The sequence below is a fragment of the Mustela erminea genome, chromosome 4, assembly GCF_009829155.1.
Source record: "Mustela erminea isolate mMusErm1 chromosome 4, mMusErm1.Pri, whole genome shotgun sequence".
NCBI classification, from domain to species: domain Eukaryota; kingdom Metazoa; phylum Chordata; class Mammalia; order Carnivora; family Mustelidae; genus Mustela; species Mustela erminea.
This window is the reverse complement of record NC_045617.1, coordinates 49109674-49128277: the sequence shown is the minus strand read 5'-3', so window position 1 is coordinate 49128277 and position 18604 is coordinate 49109674. Positions and strand designations below refer to the sequence as shown.

Here is an 18604-nt window from a genome sequence, read left to right as displayed (position 1 = left end):
CTGTATTTGGTATTTTTGAATGATCAAAATCTAAGATTAAATTTTAGATGTAAAGGAGGTAGGACTTTTAGAAGTAACAAAATATTAACCCTTTTGGAATTTTTTTCCCCCTAATCAAACTCATTAGGAATACATTAAAAACAATTCAATCTAAGCAAGAGAATGACTATTTTTAGAAATAGGGAATGTGCCTTTATTCTGGGAAACAGGTATGTCATTAAGAATCAGTTGCAAAGTGGAGTGCCTGGGTGGCTTAGATGGTTGAGCGTCTGCCTTTGACTTTGGGTCATGATCCCGGGGTCCTGGGATTGGGCCCTGCCTCGGGCTTCCTCCTGGGGTTGGGGAAGGCGGTTCTGCTTCTCTTCCTCTCCCGATGCTTGTGTTCCCTCTTTCACTCTCTCTGTCATATAATGTCTCTCTCTGTCATATAAATAAATAAAGTCTTAAAAAAAAACAAAAAAAAGAATCAGTTGCAAAATATAGAGAATTATCTTCATAACATCTTCATGTGTGCATATCTTACTTGAGGACAGATGTTTACCATGAATTGTCCTTTTAAATATTCTTATTTGTGAGATTACTTTTTTTGTGTATTCCTTATATCTTTATGAATTTAATTACAATTTAACATTTTTTACAGCATCTACAGTATTGACTGCTCAAGAATCATTCCCCAGTTCACTTGGACATTTACAGAATAGGAACGTCAGTTGTGATTCCAGAGCACAGCCTACAAAAGCCAGGTTTTTGTATGGGTAAGGAAACTGAATCTGTTTTTTAAATATTCACCATATATTTACGTTTTTTATATACCTGCTTATGTATTTTAATGTTACAGTGGTAACATTAGCAATTAATAGAAATACCTATGTTAATATTATTCTTTTAAAAATTGGGGTATTTTCTTTATAGAGAGAACCTGCCCCCTCAAGATGCAGAGATAGGTCATCGAAATCCCTTGAAACAAACAAATAAAGTTAAAAGGGTAAGTTAATTTTTAATTTGCCTTAAGTAGTAAGGTATATGTTTATTTCCTACTTGGTTACTTAATCTTTCAAAACGTTTTTAGTCATGCCCATTTGGAAGAGTCCCAGTTAACCTTCTAAATAGCCCAGATTATGGGAAGACCGATGGCTCAGTTGTACCAAGTTTTACAAAAAGGTATGTTTGAATTTTAATATTGTAGTTTGTTTTCAATGCTTAAAAGATTGATGACCGAATGGATGCAAAGTCTTTTATTGCCTAATAGTAATTATGATTTAATTTTTATTTAGTATTAAAGGTTACCAAGTCTCTAAATGCTACTAGGGACAAAGGAATGACTTTATTTTGCTTTTTCACTCATTAAAAATTAAAAGAATGGGAGTGCCTGGCTGACTCAGTTGGTGGAGCATGTGACTCTTGATCTTAGGGTCGTATGAGCCCCATGTTGAGTATAGAGATTACTTTAAAATAAATTCTAAGAAAAAAAAATTAAAGAAATGATTAACAAATTAGGAAACACAGAAGAAAAAATATTAAGTCAATATTAAGCTTAAAAGTTTATGCAGATGTCCCTTGGGTAAAAATTCCTGATGATTGGACATTTGCTTATGGATCGCTTCTCTGGTAAGAATCTCTTCTTCATGTGTATGAAAGTCTTAGCAAGGGCGAGAACAATTTCTTTGCTAGCTAGTTCAAGGAGAAGGGCTGCTATCAGTGGGAAAGATGACAGATTCACTCATTTGTTTCAGAGCCCAGGGTATCAAGAGGTGAAGAAGGGCGGGTAATGATGAAATATTGTTCATTCCATTCCATGTGTTCTCCTTCCTTCAAATTGAGTGTTTATCTCCTAAAAAGAAGTGGGAATCTAGTAACCCAGCTTAGCTAAGGAAACTTTTCTGGTCTGTTCTTGACTCTAATCATTCTTGATTTCTTATTTCTGCTAGAAAAGTCTCCTTGGATTCCAAAGAACCATTTTGCAAATAAACTTCAGAAGAACAACTCTTATTTTTAGTTGGCATCCTCTTTAATTAAAATCCTGTCATGCTTAGGGCTTGACTAAGGATAGATATTAAGAGAGCATTTTGGTTGTCTAAAATCTTAGGTGATGACTTTTGTCGTCTCCGTTTCAAACAGCTAGCTGAAGAATAAAGGAGAATTTCTCTCACTATAGAAAAATAAGAGCAAAAACAAACCAGTCATTTTCTTCGTGTTTGTTATGTTAGACTAAAGGCTAGGCATTGTGGAAGCCTGTGGGAAAGCTTATACTCGAGTCCTTCGGCTATTTGCAATGTGAGTGTAGTTTGACCTACATACTGCTATCCCATTCTCCTTTACCACAGGCATACATAGCTATAACTGTTACTTAACACATAATGATGTACTACTTACTTTTATCCCTTGTGTCGTTACCCAGCACCTAATTTCATTATATTTGTATTATAATCATACTATTTAAAAAAAAAATTTTTTTTCAAGAGATCTTTCCATTTAGGAAGTGTACATATTGTTAAAAAGTCAACTTCAAAATTGAAAAATAAAACAACACTGGAAAGATTAATTTCGTGTTAAGTATTAAAACTGTTTTGTTGTGTATAGTAGACAGACCTCTGGATCAGAACGCCGAGATATGATTGTGCCTGGGTCTAAATCAAGTGGAAATGATTCCAGTGAATTGAGAAACTTAAAGGTATTTTAATTTTAAGATCTTCACATGATCCAGGATCCATGGAGTTTTTCTGGGGAAAGGGTCCAACAGTGTTCCTGCAGGCCCAAGAGATATAGGACTACTAATGGGAAATGATACAGAAGTCCTAAACTGTTCTTCCAAAACTGAGGTGGTAGCAAAATGATCAGTGATCTTCTGGGGTAACTTTGAAGTAACAGTTATTATGTGTATGTTTAAGCAGGTTAGTTGGCCTGGTTTGGGAAGAGCTGGGGGAGTCATTCCCCCCAACTTTTGTTTCTTGGTGTCTTTAATCATATAATCTGACAAGGCATCTCATACAGCAATGAGAATAAATGTGGTGTATCTTTGTATATTCAAAGATACAACTTGAGTCTCTGGTGCACTGATTTTTAGGGGTTATACTATTCTTACTTTACTTGACCTCAGTGTAGGTCTTTTTAATTTGTATTTTTTGTGATTCCTCTATTTCATGATCTATGCTTATTTTACCTAAGTTTACTTTTTGGATTTAGAGTCTTGGACTTATACAAATCTTAATTTTCATTAACATTTTTGGGATAAATTACAATCATAGTAACAAAATAACGAGGCGTGTTTTATGTTAGATTCAAAATTTCAATCTCTCTTTTTAAGTGAGAGTATTTTAACAATTGATTATGTCCATTGAAAACACATTACCCAGATTTATGGTTATGGCCATTCCTGATGCTCTAGTCAATAATGAAAGAAATTAATCTTTTCTCAGTGTGTGAGTACATCTGATGATAGTAGATAATTTAGTTAGCAACCTTTTCACATAGATGAGACTTCAATATTTTGAAACTAAGGCAAATTAGTGGTATTGTTGTTTATGAGACTTTATTTTTTTGATATCTTATTCTTTTCATGTAGTCTATTCAAAATATCCATTCCAAGGAAACTCTAATGTCAGATGAGAAGAGTTCTGAACTTATTACTGATTCAGTAACCCTGAAGAATAAAACTGAATCAAGTCTTCTAACAAAATTAGGAGGTAAGAGAAACAAACTAAGCTTCCTTGAGAATACCACTTTAGGGGCACCTGGCTGGCTCAGTCAGTTAAGTGTCTATCTTCAGCTCAGGTCATGATCCCAGGGTCCTGGGATCGAGTCCTGCATCGAGCTTCCTGGTCTTCAAGGAGCCTGCTTCCCCTTCTTCCGTCTTGTATACTCTCCCTCTCTCTCTCTCTCTGACAAATAAATAACATCTTTAAAAAAGGGGAAAAAAAAAATAAAAGAAGAGCACCACTTTGTTGCTTGGGAAAGTTGACCAGCCATCTAAGAATTGCATTGTAAGACTATATCTAAATCCCTTTATCTTGATGCCAGTTGAGTTATATAGAATGTATGAAAAAGTATTAAATTCTGTAGCAACATAAGTTTATTTGCCTAAAAGGTGCATAGAAAGAAGAATGAAGGGAAAGTACAATTGGGCTGAGTTAGTTTTCTCAACTGTCTTGACAAATACTTTCTGGAAAAAACAGAGAAGCTGTATTATCTATAGGACAGTTCTCTCTTTTTTATCAAACATTTGATTTTCCGCTATGTGAGTACTATGATAAATGTTCTAAGGGTATATAAATGAATTAGACAGGGTCCCAAGGAGATTGCCATCCAGCATGGAAGAGAGACTGATAAATATGCTGTGTAGAGTTTAGAGAGTGTCATGAGAACCACATAAATAAATATTATGAGAATTCAGAAGAGGGAAAAACCTGGAGGACCAAGGTTTAGGATAAATAAGAAAATGTTTTGTGGGGGAAAAGAAACATGAAGAAGTCTTTGGGCTTAAATAGGAAGAAATAGCAGTGATAGAATATTTCAGATGGAAGGAATAGCAAAAGCAAAAGAATAAAATATTTTAAGAATCAAAAACAGTCTAGTTGCGTGAAAAACTGTAACAGGTCATATAGAAGTGGGAGATAAGACTAGATAGACTGAACACCAGGCTTAAAGTGTTGTTTTTATTTTTGTTTTTAATTTTGTTTTTTTTAGATATCAGAGTACTGATAAAGATTTTTGAACAAGATCACAAATTGGATGATTCTTGTCCAAACAAAAGCTGACAGATTGACTGAATGTTTTTAATTGGACTGAGGAGGAAAACTGGGACAAATTAGGCTTGCTGAGACTCTTTGGTTTCCAGACTGAGACTTTCCTGGTGTTAGCCCTGGAAATTTCATAAATCAGATCAACCCTCAGTCCCTAACAAACCGGGACTATTAATCACCCTAGAATAGTCTCTTTTGCCGTTATTTTGACTCAGAAGAGATTCCTATTTCTAATATTTGGAAGAAATTTTCATGACATCTAATATAAACTAGTATTACTGAAAAATCATTTTTCCCAAATATGCTTAATAGTACCAATCAGGCACCTAATTTAATGTTTTTCAATAAAAGCTTGTTGAGTAGCTCAGTGGGTTAAGCTGCTGCCTTCGGCTCAGGTCATGATCTCAGGGTCCTGGCATCGAGCTCCGCATCGGGCTCTCTGCTCAGCTGGGAGCCTGCTTCGCCCCTCTCTCTGCCTGCCTCTCTGCCTGCTTGTCATCTCTCTCTGTCAAATAAATAAATAAAATCTTAAAAAAAAAAAAAAAAAAGCTTGTTGAGTACCTACCTACACAGTGCCAGTAGTACTTTATTATATAGTAAAACTTATAGTCACAAAATTGTGCCCCGGTGAAATAGCATTTCATTCCTATATATTTCTTATGAGTGTATTCAAAGAGTGGGGTTGTAGGATCACAGGATGTGCATACGTTCCACCTGTGGCAGATAGTGCCAAACCATATTCTAGAATGGTTGTGCCTTTGACCAGCAGCTATTTTACTCTAACTCCATATTAGTTTCAATTGTTTTATTATTCGTTTTTAATTTTAGACATTTGTATGCCGCTAGGTGGTAGCTTATTGTGGTTTTAATTTGTACTTCTCTGATGGCTTACGATGTTGAACATGTTTTTCTATGTTTATTGGTCATTTGGATATCCTCTTGTGAAGTTCTTGTTTGAATCTCTTGCCAATTTTTCTTTTGGGGTTTTCTTTCTTTTTCTCATTGATTTCTTTTTTTTTTTTTTTTAAAGATTTTATTTATTTATTTGACAGAGAACACAAGTAGGCAGAGAGGCAGGCAGAGAGAGAGGAGGAAGCAGGCTCCCTGCTGAGCAGAGAGCCTGATGCGGGACTCGATCCCAGGACCCTGAGATCATGACCTGAGCCGAAGGCAGCGGCTTAACCCACTGAGCCACCCAGGCGCCCTCTCATTGATTTCTAAGAGATATTTATATCATCTAGATACATATCCTTTGTTGGATGGATGTGTTACAAGTAACTTCTCCCATTATGTAGTGAAGACTTTAAGAAAAGGAATTCTTAAATATCATGCATTTTAATTTATCAATCTTTTCCTATGTGGTGTTTCCTGTCTTTAAACAAATTTGTTTCTACTCTAAGATCGTAGTAATATTTCCATATATTTTACAAATTATCATTTTTCATCATTTAAATTCATATATTTATCATTTAAATATCATCTATTTATCATTTTTCTTTTCACATATTTCTATTTATATAGAAATTTTATGTTCTACCTGAACTTAATATTTGTGTATGTGTAAGAGGAAGTATCAGGATTCTGTTGTATTTTTTCCCATGTGAATATCCTGTCGGTCCAGCATCATTTATTGAAAAGACCCTCTTTTCCCTTAGAGAATTATAAATTAGGTGATCCTGTGTGTGATATTTGGCTTTGGAGTCTTCTTTGTTTCATAGTTCTTTTTATCTATTTTTGTGCCAGTGTTCTCTTAATTACTGCAATAAGTATATCTGTCAGTTGTAAATTCTTCCAACTTCGTTCATTTTTGAGGCTGTATCAACTATTTAGGCCTTTTAGATTTCCGTGTAATAATGTTAGAATCTAACAGATGCCATTTTGTAAAAAAAGGGATTTTGACGAAGACCCTAATAGGACAGGTTGACATCTTAACAGATAAGTTTTCTCATCTACTAACATGACATATTCCTTCATTCATTCAAGTAGTGTTTAAAATATCATCGAGAATCATTTTCTGCGTAGAGATTTTTCTTATCTTATGCTAGAGTTATTGCTAGATAACTGACTTTTTTGATGCTGTGTTGATGGATAAGATCTTTTTAAAAATTTTTTATCTTCTACTTCATTGTTGCTGTTATATAAAAATGTAACTGGTTTTAGTTATTGATTTTAGATACAATGTTTGCTAAATTTACAGAATAATTCCAATATTTTTCTATGGATCCTTTCATGCTGTTTGAAAATAATATAACATTTTTTCCTTCTAATTCTTTTAACATATTTTGTGTGTGTGTATGTGTGCTGTATTGCACTTAACACCATAACAATGAATAGGAAGGATGTTAGGTGGCTGTCTTAACTCATTTCTTATTTTAGAGGGCAGCTTTCAATATTTTACTTTCATGATAATTGCTGTAGATTTTTGTACTTACTCTATCAAATATCAAAACAGTGAATTTTGCTTTTTATTTAGATTATCATTAGTTTTTTGTGACTGAGTGTTGAATTTTATCAAATACTTTTTCTGCATTTGAGTTGATCATGTATTTTTCTTCTTAGTCCTGTTATTATGGCAAATTAAATTGATTTAAAGTGTTATGCAAACTTTACATTTAGGAATAAACATAACTTGGTCATAATTCATTATCCCTAGTGTATATCTGTTGCAAATATTTATTTAGAATTTTTGCATTTATTATCATGGTAGGAATGAATATTGATAATCATAGAATACTAAATATATTGTTGAGGCTCTATTGTTTGGAGACCATTAAGAAAATAAGATAACAGGCTAGTTTAAGGTAAAATTTTTTTTTTTTTAATTAAGATTTTTTTTTGACAGAGATAGAGACCGCGAGAGAGGGAACACAAGCACAGGGAATGGGAGAGGGAGAAGCAGGCTTCCCGCTGAGCAGAGAGCCCTATGTGGGGCTCGATCCCAGGACCCTGGGATCATGACCTGAGCCAAAGGCAAACACTTAACGACTGAGCCACCCAGGCACCCCTAAAATTAAAAAAAACAAAAACAAAAAAAACAACTGGAGGTCTTTAAAGTAGTGGGTTAGCTTCTCTTTATTAGTGAGACCTTATGATGTATATGTGTTTTTAAATTTTTACTTATTTATTTGGTGTTTTCTGGTGAAGACCAGAAGTATTTAAATTCAGAATCGTTTCTGTTAAAGCTCTAGATAGCAGCTTAGGAAGATGGTTGTGTGGCACTTAATAAAATTGATTTATTAAAGGCAAATTGTCAGCAGCTAGTTTTAAGTTTTTAGTTTCTCTCCTTGTTATTAAGAGCAAAGTGCTAATACAGTTTGTAACATGTTCTTTTGTAGCTCAGATTTAATCTTGTTATTATCAGAAACCCTTTCCTTTTATTGATAATAACCACAAATGCAATTTCAGAAACTAAGGAACATCATGAACCAAAGGTTCCAGAGAGTAACCAAAAACAGTGGCAGTCTATGAGAAAGCCAGAATGTGTAAACCACAATGCTGCCGCATCTTCAAATCAGTGGCAGATTCAGGAGGTAGCCCGAAAAGTTGATACAGAGGTAACTCTTTTCCTCTCAAGTATAGCATTGCTGTTATTTATAATGTGGATGATCATGTGAAATGTTTTCTTATTTTATTAAATCCTTATGTACCATAGTTAGTGGAATAATTTACTTAGAGGATTTTCTTATTATTATTCACAAAACAATGATGATTCACAGTCACAGATGCAGTAAAAGTGTATAGCAAGCTAAAGTCTTATTTTCAGTGGTGTTTCTAGATTTCTGGTAAACTGGTGCAAAGGGTCAGCAAACTACAGCCTATGGGTCAAATCTGGTTCCTGCCTGTCTATAAAAAAACTTTTATTGGAACACAGCCATGCCATTTATTACTATCTATGGCTGCTTTTAAACCATAAAAACTGAGTTGAGTCATTGTATCAGAAGCCATCTGTCTCAGAAAGCCTCAAATGTTTACTTTCTTGTGCTTTAAAGAACACAGTATGCTGTTCCCTGAACTCTTGCAATGCTGTGCCAAAGTATTTGACAATTTCCTATTGTGATCCCCAGGGATAAAATAGGAAAATATAGACTAGACAATGTATGTGAATTTATAACAGGTTGAATGATCATTCCCAAAGGCCAGAGGTCATTTCAGAAAGAATGATCTGGTAGGTTACTAGAGAGCCATACCTATATATAGTCCATGGCTATACTTCTCTTTATTTTCAGTTATATTCCAACTCGGTGTTTCTCAAACATGTTTTGGTCTTGGGGTCCTCTTTATACAAGGCCCTTAAAGAGCTTTTGTTTGTGTAGGTTATATTTATCTGTTTTTACTGTATTAGAAAATAAAACAGACATTTTTAAAATATTTATTAACTTATTAAAAATAACAATAATAAATCCATCACATGTGACTATAGATATACTTTTATGAAAAATAAGTATTTTTATATTTTCTTTCATTGAGATATAATTGACATATATAACATTTGTTTCAGGTATACAACCTAATGATATGTATTATGAAGTGATCCCCATAAGTTCAGTTAATATCTGTAGCCATACAGCTATACAGTTTTTTTTCTTGTGAAAACTTACAAGATTTACTTTCTTAGCAATTTTCAAGGATGCTTATAGCACTAATAACCATAGTCAACATGCTATACCTAATATTTTAATAACATTTATTTTGTAACTGGAGATACCTTTGTATCTTTTGACCCCATTCACCTATTTCGTCTGCCACCCACTCCCACTTCTGGCAACCATTAATTTGCTCTCTATCTATGAGGTTGTTTTGTTTGTTTGTTTGTTTGTTTTAGATTTCATGTATAAGTGTTACTATACAGTATTTGTCTATCTCTGTCTGGCTTATTTCACTTAACATAATTCCATCGGTATCCATCCGTGTTGTCACAAATGGCAAAATTTCACTCTTGAATGGCTAATAATACTCCTCTGTGTGTGTGTGTGAGACAGAGAGACATTTTCTTTATCCATTCACCCATTGAGGAATACTTAGGTTGTTCCCATATCATGGCTAGTAATAATGCTACAGTGAACATAGGGAGGCATGTATCTTTTCAAGTTAGTGTCTCATTTTCTTTGGATAAATACCCAGAAGTGGAATTACTGGGTGTAAGATAGTTCTATTTTTAATTTTTTGAGGAACCTCTCTACTGTTTTCCATAGTGACTACACTGATTTACATTCCTACAAATAGTGCACAAGAATTCTCTTTTCTCCACATCTTTGCAAATACTTGTTATTTCTTGTCTTTTTGATAATTGTCATTCTAACAGGTGTGAGGTAGTTTGATTTGTATTTCCCTGATGGTTAGTGGTGTTAATCATCTTTTTACTTAGTGGCTATCTATATGGCTTTGGAAAAATATGTCTATATATCTATTTACATCTTTTGCCCATTTTTTAATTGGACTGTTTTCTTTTTTTGCTTTTGAATTATAGGGGTTCGTTATATATCTTAGATATTAACCCCTTATCAGATATATGATTTACATATATTTTATCCCATTCTGATGATTTGCCTTTTATTTTGTTAATGATTTCCTTCACTATGCAGAAGCTTTTTAGTTTGATATAGTCCCACTTACTTATTTTTGGGTTTTTTGCCTTTGCTTTTGGTGTCAGATCCAAAAAAATCCTTGCCATGACTGACAGCATGGAGCTTACTGCCTGTGTTTTCTTATGGAAGTATTATGGTTTCAGGTCTTACATTCAAGTGTTCAATCCATTTTGAGTTAATTTTTTTTATATGGTGCAAAAAAGTGGTTTTTTAATTCTTTTGCTTGTTGCTGTCCAGTTTTCCCAACACCATCTTTATCTTACTTTATTAAAGATCTAAGTACTGAAATAGATGATATTAAATGGGAAAAATTGTGACAGTTTAAATCACGGATCATCTGAAATAACACCTTTCTTTTTGAAATTTGAAAGTCAATAGCATGGTAAAAAGACTCAAAACCATTTATTTGTCGTTAGGGAAATGCAAATCAAAACCACAGTGAGGTACCACTTCATACCCACAAAGATGGCTATAATTAAAAAGAGACAATAACAAATGTTGCTGAGGAAGTAGATAAATTAGAACCTTCATACATTGCTGGTGAGAATGTAAAATAGTGCAATAACTTGGAAAATGGTATGGAAGTTTCTCAAAAGTCTAAACATAGAGTTGCCATATGATCTCGCAATTCTACTTCTAAGTATATACTCAAGAAAACTGAAAAATCTAGATCCACACAAAAACTTGTACATGAGTATTCATAGCAGCATTATTCATAATTACCCAAGTTGAAAATAACTCTGAATATCCATCAACTGGTGAGTGAATAAATAAAATGTGGTACTCTAAGTTAATTACTTCATTTTATTATCAACAATGAAAGATAATGAAGTACTAATAAATGTTACAGCATGGATGAACTTTAAAAGCACACTAAGCGAAAGAAACCCTATCACAAAAGACCACCTATTCAGTGATCCCATTTATAAGAAATGTCCAGAATAGCCAAATCCTTAGAGGCAGAAAGTAGATTAGTATTTGCCAGAGACTGGGAAGAGTGGGGAATGGAGGGTGACCACTAATGGATACAGAATTTCTTAGAAGGATGAAAATGTTCTGTAATTAAATAGTGCTAATGGTTGTATACTCTTGTATACATATTGAAAACCAATGAAAAGCAAGCTTAGGAAAAGAAGCAAAAGAAACTAGGTGGTTTCTTGAGGTCCCTGCTTCTCCAGAAGCCCTCTCAAGTAGAGTGTTTTTGTCTCACACCTGACCTTATAGCTAGAAACTCCCTGTAGCTATGTCCAGACTGTTTCTGCTTTTTGGATATACCAATCTGTTCCTTGCTCATTGCTATCATCTCTGAACATCCTAGTGACTCCCCATCATTCCTTGAAGATATTAGCCTCTGGATCACTTCCTCTACTTCAGATTCATAACTCTGTCCTCTCTCATGACCATTTCTTTAATTTCACCTCAGCTACCCATTCCCATACACTGTGGTTTTATTAGTTACAGAAAGACCAGTTTTCAGAAGTACAGAGTACTTATTTAGATGATAAAAGTTCAGTAACGGTTACAGTAGCCCTGATGGCAAAGGATATTAGATCCTGTTTTGTTAAACAATACTGTGTGCCTTCCCTCTACTTGTAATCCCTTTGTGGAAAATATAATAGGCTTTGGAATTTAGAGTAAGAGAGCTATACTGAAAAGTTACTGGAATTCTGGAATACATTTGTTTTACTTATTTTAGCAACCTTGTATAATTCGTATTTTTATTTTTTCCTTTAGAAATTATATTGTTTGTAAAACAATTCAACAGGTGACTAAAATCTCTAAGTTGTGATGTTCTTTTATTTTGGTTTAGCAGAAACAAACAACTTTTGAGCAACCTGCATTTTCAGTTTCAAAGCAGTCACCACCAATATCAGCACCTAAATGGATTGATCCAAAATCTGTTTGTAAAACACCCAGTAGCAGTGCGTTGGATGATTACATGAGCTGGTAATGCCTTTGATGCTTGGTTTGGCACAATAGAAGTAACATGGGCTTCAGGGCCAAATCTATAGTTGAATCCTGCTCTGTTAAAGAGTTTCCAAACTTCTGTTATTTTTCTGAGCATCAGTTTTTTCATCTGTAAAAGGGGAGGGGAAGATGACTACAATACATTTTTAAGGATTGTTCTGAAAGTCTGTTATAATCTGTTCCTACAGTCTATAAATACTCTAAATATTTAAAACTTCTTGATAATTTGCATTGCTACATGGATAGCTGTCTATTACTGAGAGAGATATTTTGAAGATTAGCATTCTTAGACTAGATAAAGGATAGGTACATTTTATAGCAAAGGAGATGTTCATTGGTATGTGATAGTTTCTGAAAGAGGTTGGTTATGTAGTTCACTCAGTACTGAGGGTGTTCTAAAGTAAAAGACTTGGGCAGATGGGAATGAGGGATGTGTGAAGAAATTGGATGGTCAGTGGTGATTGACGGGAAATAAGGATATCGCAAAAGCAAGTTAATGATATTTCAAAGAAAGGAAATAATGGAATGTGGCACATCATATCACTCAGCTTGTGGGCATATTTTTAATATATTTTTAATGTCTTAGAGAATAACTTAAGTCCATGATGCCTTTTGCTTTTCATTTTCACAATGTACTCTTTGATCTTAATTAGAACTGGCCTTAAAAATGAGGTTTTATAGCCTGGTGTCTTACGGATTTAATACAGTTTTGCTATTTATTACCTCGTTTTATTATAGTTTGGAATATTTTATAAATAGTTGCTAACTAGAATCTTGATGTAGTTATTTTTTGTGAAGTTAGGTTATTTATTGTCTACAAATTTTTGTAGAATTCCGTCATGCCAAGCACCATTCTAGGTGTTGAGGATGTGGCAGTGAATAGTGAGCACAAATGTGAACTCAACAGCTTTAAGCTCAAAAACCAAACTCCTCTGTTGTTATTGGCTTTTAGATATTTCTAGGACGCTGTTAATAGAACATGATTATTAAAATGTACTCATAAACTCTATGACCATCCATAGGCTAATGTATGCCTTGGCTAAATTCTTATTAAGTAACCCCAACTCCATATTTTAAATATCATCTGACTAATTTTACTAGTAAGAATTTCTTGTCTAGGGGTAAAAAATTACTTTCAGAAAGAATTGCCCCCAAATAAAACTTCTAGTGATGGTGTACCTAGAATAATTAATTTAACTATATTATGAAAACTGACCTGGATTCTGTTTGATTAATACACTTGTTTATGTGTATCTTTGAAATCATACAAAAACTGAATCAGAATCTTGTTTTTACAATTTAAATGTTTTAAACTAAAACCGTATCTTTCCTAGTTTTAGAACTCCAGTTGTAAAGAATGATTTTCCACCTGCTTGTCAGTTGTCAACACCTTATAGCCAACTTGCCTATTTCCAGCAGCAACAGCAACAAATACCTGTTACTCCACTTCAAACTTTACAGGTTTGATAAGCTTTATTTATGATGGTATATGATTAATGTATGATCAAGTCCAAAGATTGTATTTTCCCAACAACTAGTTGTTAGGAATAGCTTTAAGAACTTTTCCATTCTTAGTTCTATGAGGTAGAACTCTTTTCTAATATCCTCCTAAGGATGCCTTGTGACTTTAAGAGGTTAGTTATTAAAGAAACAAATGAGGTTTTTTTCATTAACTAGGCCAAAAATCCAGGTGAAGAGCTAGATAAAATTTCTCTTGAATTTGAGGTTGCTTTTTATTCCATTTCACTATTTCAGTCTGCTATTACTGAACAGCCTTATCATTGGCTGTTTGATGTATAGGTAAGTTTTCAAGAATATCAAAATAGCAATATAAGATGCTACTAAAATATAAAGTAATTATTTTAAAAAAAGGAAATTTTTTTGTTACTGAAGCAATTGTACTGCCATCTAAAGAAAAAACACTCCTGATATCAATACTAAAATTAATTTCTAATAACTGAGAGGTGGCTTAATACTGGTAGAAAGCTTGAACTCTGAAGGGAGACTTTCTGACCTTGAATCTTGGTCTCACTACTTACCAGCTGTGTAAACTTTTGTAAGTTACTTAAATTTTCGTGGCCATTTCATCATATATAAAGTGGGAATTACAAAACCGCCTACCCTATAGGATAATTTTGAAGATTGAATTAATTAATATATATGTAACTTACAAAAGCATCTGCTACTTAGTGAATAATAAAAGTTAGTAGCAATTGTTATTTAAATAAACAGCCAAAAAGAACAACAACCAAAAAACCACACAGGTAATTAGCTATTTCAAATTAAGAGATAAAAAATTTAGCTGACAGAAAGTAGAACAGTGGTTACCAGTGTCTAGAAAGAGGCGGGAATGGGGAGTTACTGTTTAATGGGTATAAAGTTCCAGTATGAGATGATGGATGATGGTAATGTTTGCACAACAGTGTGCATATACTTAATCTTAATGACACTGAGTTGTATGTTAGAAATGGTTAAGATACAAATTCTTTGTTACGTATATTTTACAATTTAAACAGAACAAAAAAGGGGGGCACTTCCATGGCTCAGTTGTTAAATGCATCTGGCCTTCAGCTCAGGTCATGAACCCAGGATCCTGGCTCTGTGCTCAGCAGGAAGCCTGCTTTTCCCTCTCCCACTCTCCCTGCTCCTGTTCCTTCTCTTACTGTCTCTCTCTCTATCTCTCTATCAAATAAATAATTAAATAAATCTTTTTTTTTTTTTTTTTTTTAAGGGAGGGGCACTTGGGTGGCTCAGTCGGTTAAATTGACTTAACTGACTGAGCCACCCAGGTGCCCCAAGAGGAATAGTTTTCTGGGGATTGAAGAAAAATAATAAATTACAAAGAAAGAAAGATGATCAGGTTTGCCTATATACATTGATTCAAAATACATATATTGAGCTATTACTCATGTCAGGTCCTATTTGAGTTGCTACCTACAAGTCAAATTATGGTCAAGTGAAGTTGCCAAGAGCCTTTTAGAAAAGGCCAGTGCAGGAGGAAACTGAAAAGGGGCTAGAGTGTGGCTAGAGCTCAGGCTGAGCACCTGAGGTGATCCTTAGGGTTCTGCTGGGACCTTTATTTTTATTTATTTATGTGTGTAGTATGTAAGTACGCAAGCTCTTTGCCCAGTGTGGAGCCCAACCTGGGGCTCAAACTTGCAACCCTGAGATCAAGAGTCTGATGCTTAATCGACTGAGCCACCCAGATACTCCTCTGCTGGGCTCTTTAAATTTTTCTCTGAGAGGGATATGAAGCTGTGCAATAGTTAGTAGCAGGTAAGTGAGGTGATTTTATCTGCATTTTGAAAAAATTACTCTGGCCACAGTGAGGAGGATGGACTAAGGTAGATGTGGAATGACCTATGTAGGAAACTGAGCTCCACATGTATTGAATCAAATAAGACAGAATTACTTTACTTTAAAAACTGTCAGCAGTTTCAGCAGTTAGGGGGAAGAAACACTGAACTGCCTTTTTCCCTCTCAGAAATTCTTAGTTTAGATATGAGAGGATTTTCCAAAAAGGATGTGGGGCAGGAGCAAGTAGTGAAAAACCTTGGTAAAATTGTAACTTAATGGAAAATAACAGGTACATATTTCAAAGCCTAACACCTTCTTATAGAAAACATATTTCAGGGATGCCTGGGTGGCTCAGTCAGCTAAACATGTGCCTTCACCCAGGTCATGATCCCAAGGTCCTGGAATCGAGTTCCACATCAGGCTCCTTGCTCCTGCTTCTCCTTCTGCTAGCTACTGCCCTTGCTTGTGCTCTTTCTCTTTCTCTCTGACAAGTAAATAAATCTTTTTTTTAAAAAAAGAGAAAAAGGGAAAAGAAAACATACTTCATGACTCAACAATGTTTTTTAACCCTAGAGGTTAAAGAAATTAATATCCTTATCTTTTATATTATGTAGAAGATTACAGGGGAATTCTAACATTTGGGGATCTAAAGCAGGACTTGGTTAAATTGAGGTTTTTTTTTCAGAACTTGTTTCAACTTAATCAGCTAATAATGTGCTCTTGTGTCTTCAGCTTCCTTGTCAGCTTGGAAGGACTCCTTCCATTGCATTCCATTGGTGCAAAGCATTTATAGGTCTGCAGAGAGCTCTAGTGTACAGGAAGGAAAGAAGGGGAATGTTGCACTAGGGCAGGAGCAAGAAGTTTGCTGAAGTGGATGCTGAAGTTCGGATTAACTTACATGTTGAAGGTCACCCAGCAGAAAAAGGGCATTGCTGAAATTTGCATTTGTCTGATTGACTCTGGAGCTTTAAGCACCTTAGTATAATGCTTTCTTTATAATGTAGTGCTAAATGAGGAGAAAGAATATAGATATAATTGTTTTTTTATGTAAGTAAAGAGGTTTTTGTAAGAAAAGGGAATAATGGGGTGCCTGGGTGGCAGAGTGGGTTAAAGCCTCTGCCTTCAGCTCAGGTCCTCATCCCAGGGTCCTGGGATCAAGCCCACCGACATCAGGCTCTTTGCTCGCCGGGGAGCCTGCTTCCCCCTTCCTCTCTGCCTGCCTCTCTGCCTACTTGTGATCTGGCTGTAAAATAAATTTTAAAAAAAGAAAAAAGAATAAGGTGAAAAGTAATAGCTTGTGAGTTTGTATATTGGAAGAGATCTTAAATCTTTTTACGTTTCTAAAACGTACAGGTGAACTAATATAACATTGTATGTCAATTGCACTTAAATTTAAAACAATTTTTTAAAAAAAGAAGTGGGGACATCTGGGTGGCAGTTGAACATCCCGTCCTGGGATCAAGTCCTGAGTCAGTCTCCCTACTCAGTGGGAAGCCTGTTTCTTCCTCTCCCTCTGCAGCTCCCCCTGCTTCTGCAGGCACTCTCTCTGTCAAGTAAATAAATAAAATCTTTTAAAATAAATAAATTAATTAAAAAGCAAAAGCAAGTTAGAGGGGGACACCTAGGAAGCTTACACATTAATAAATTTATTTCTTTGATTAAAATAAAGTAAATTTCCTCCTTAAAATATTATGACTGGGGGTGCCTGGGTGGCTCAGTGGGTTAATAAGCCTCTGCCTTCGGCTCAGGTCATGATCCCAGGGTCCTGGGATCAGGCCCCGCATCGGGCTCTCTGCTCAGGAAGCCTGCTTCCCTTCCTCTCTCTCTGCCTGCCTCTCTGCCTACTTGTGATCTCTGTCAAATAAATAAATAAAATCTTTAAAAAAAAAAAAATTGTGACTGATACCTAATTACTTAAAATTTAAGATAATTTCAAAATTGGAAGCATTTCACTGTACTAAATGCAAGCTAATTTCTCAGGCATAGTCTTTGCACGTTTGAATCTTTATATTTTTTAATTATTTAGATCTCAGCATCCTCTTCAACAAATGAATGCATTTCAGTTAAAGGAAGAATGTATTCTGTATTGAAGCAAATAGGAAGTGGAGGCTCAAGTAAGGTAAGTATCTTAAATGTTTAAGAGAGAAAAATGTTTTAAACTTCCTTTCTTTGTCTTTTTACCTTTTAGGGCTCTTTTTTCATAGCACCTAGGGGCCTGTATTGCTTTTGAGCCAAAAAACCCTTCTCATCCCCTGCTCCCATTTCCTCTCTCCAAGTGACGTATCTCTTTAGGCCTATCTCTTAATTTCAGTTCTCTGTTCTTCCCTCTGATGTCTTGTGCTTCCAAATTTCTTCTCTAAATGACATTAGTATTGACTTCAGGATGGCAAATGAAGCTATATCACAAACTGTCTTGTGTGAATAATATTTTGAATAACATTTTGGGCTAATTCGGCAAGATATTTGATTAATTTTTTGAGTTTTTTGAGTTTTTCTTTTCAAAAAACAGTTTAATAATGTGAAATTTCTGGAATTGGAATAGATCATTTGCTAAATTTATCTGAGTTCTACATTAATACAGTTCTAATTCTCTGGGTGGAAAGCACCTCAAAAGACTTATCTATACTTGTACCATCTTTAGTTCTTATTCTGTTCTCAAATCTATTTAAGTCTGATTTTTATCTTCATCCCTCACCAAAACAGTTATCAGGATCACCAATGATCTCCATATATTTTGCCAAATCTAATTCTTAGCTTTAATTGTGGGTTACTCAGCATTTGGGGCAGTTGATTGTTCTTGCCTTGTTGAAACTTTTTTTGCCCCATTTGGCCTCTCTCAGTTTTCCTCTTCTTCAACGGGCCTTTCCTTTCCAGTCTTCTTCCTGTCTCTTATCTTAATGACACAATGCCCCCAGGCCTCAGCCCTTGATCTCTTCTCTTCCTAAACTCACTTCACTCCTTTGGTGTTGTCCAGTCTCCTGAATTTAAGTATCCTGTATATGCTGATAATTCCCA

At 34.7% G+C, this 18604-nt stretch overlaps 1 protein-coding gene across 11 annotated transcripts in view; it reads left to right on the top strand.

Moving 5' to 3' along the window:
• TTK (TTK protein kinase) overlaps window positions 1-18604 on the top strand; it is a 76486-nt gene that overhangs the window by 43230 nt on the left and 14652 nt on the right. For 8 of the 11 annotated variants that reach the window (XM_032339199.1, XM_032339201.1, XM_032339198.1 and 5 more), the window contains 9 exons: window positions 641-755; window positions 913-985; window positions 1070-1161; window positions 2581-2671; window positions 3563-3683; window positions 8145-8293; window positions 12135-12271; window positions 13627-13753; window positions 17616-17708. In XM_032339199.1, the coding sequence (XP_032195090.1) occupies window positions 641-755; window positions 913-985; window positions 1070-1161; window positions 2581-2671; window positions 3563-3683; window positions 8145-8293; window positions 12135-12271; window positions 13627-13753; window positions 17616-17708 (998 nt within the window). The remainder of the gene's footprint in view (window positions 1-640; window positions 756-912; window positions 986-1069; window positions 1162-2580; window positions 2672-3562; window positions 3684-8144; window positions 8294-12134; window positions 12272-13626; window positions 13754-17615; window positions 17709-18604) is intronic. The other 3 variants (XM_032339204.1, XM_032339202.1, XM_032339203.1) reach the window with 3 other exon arrangements.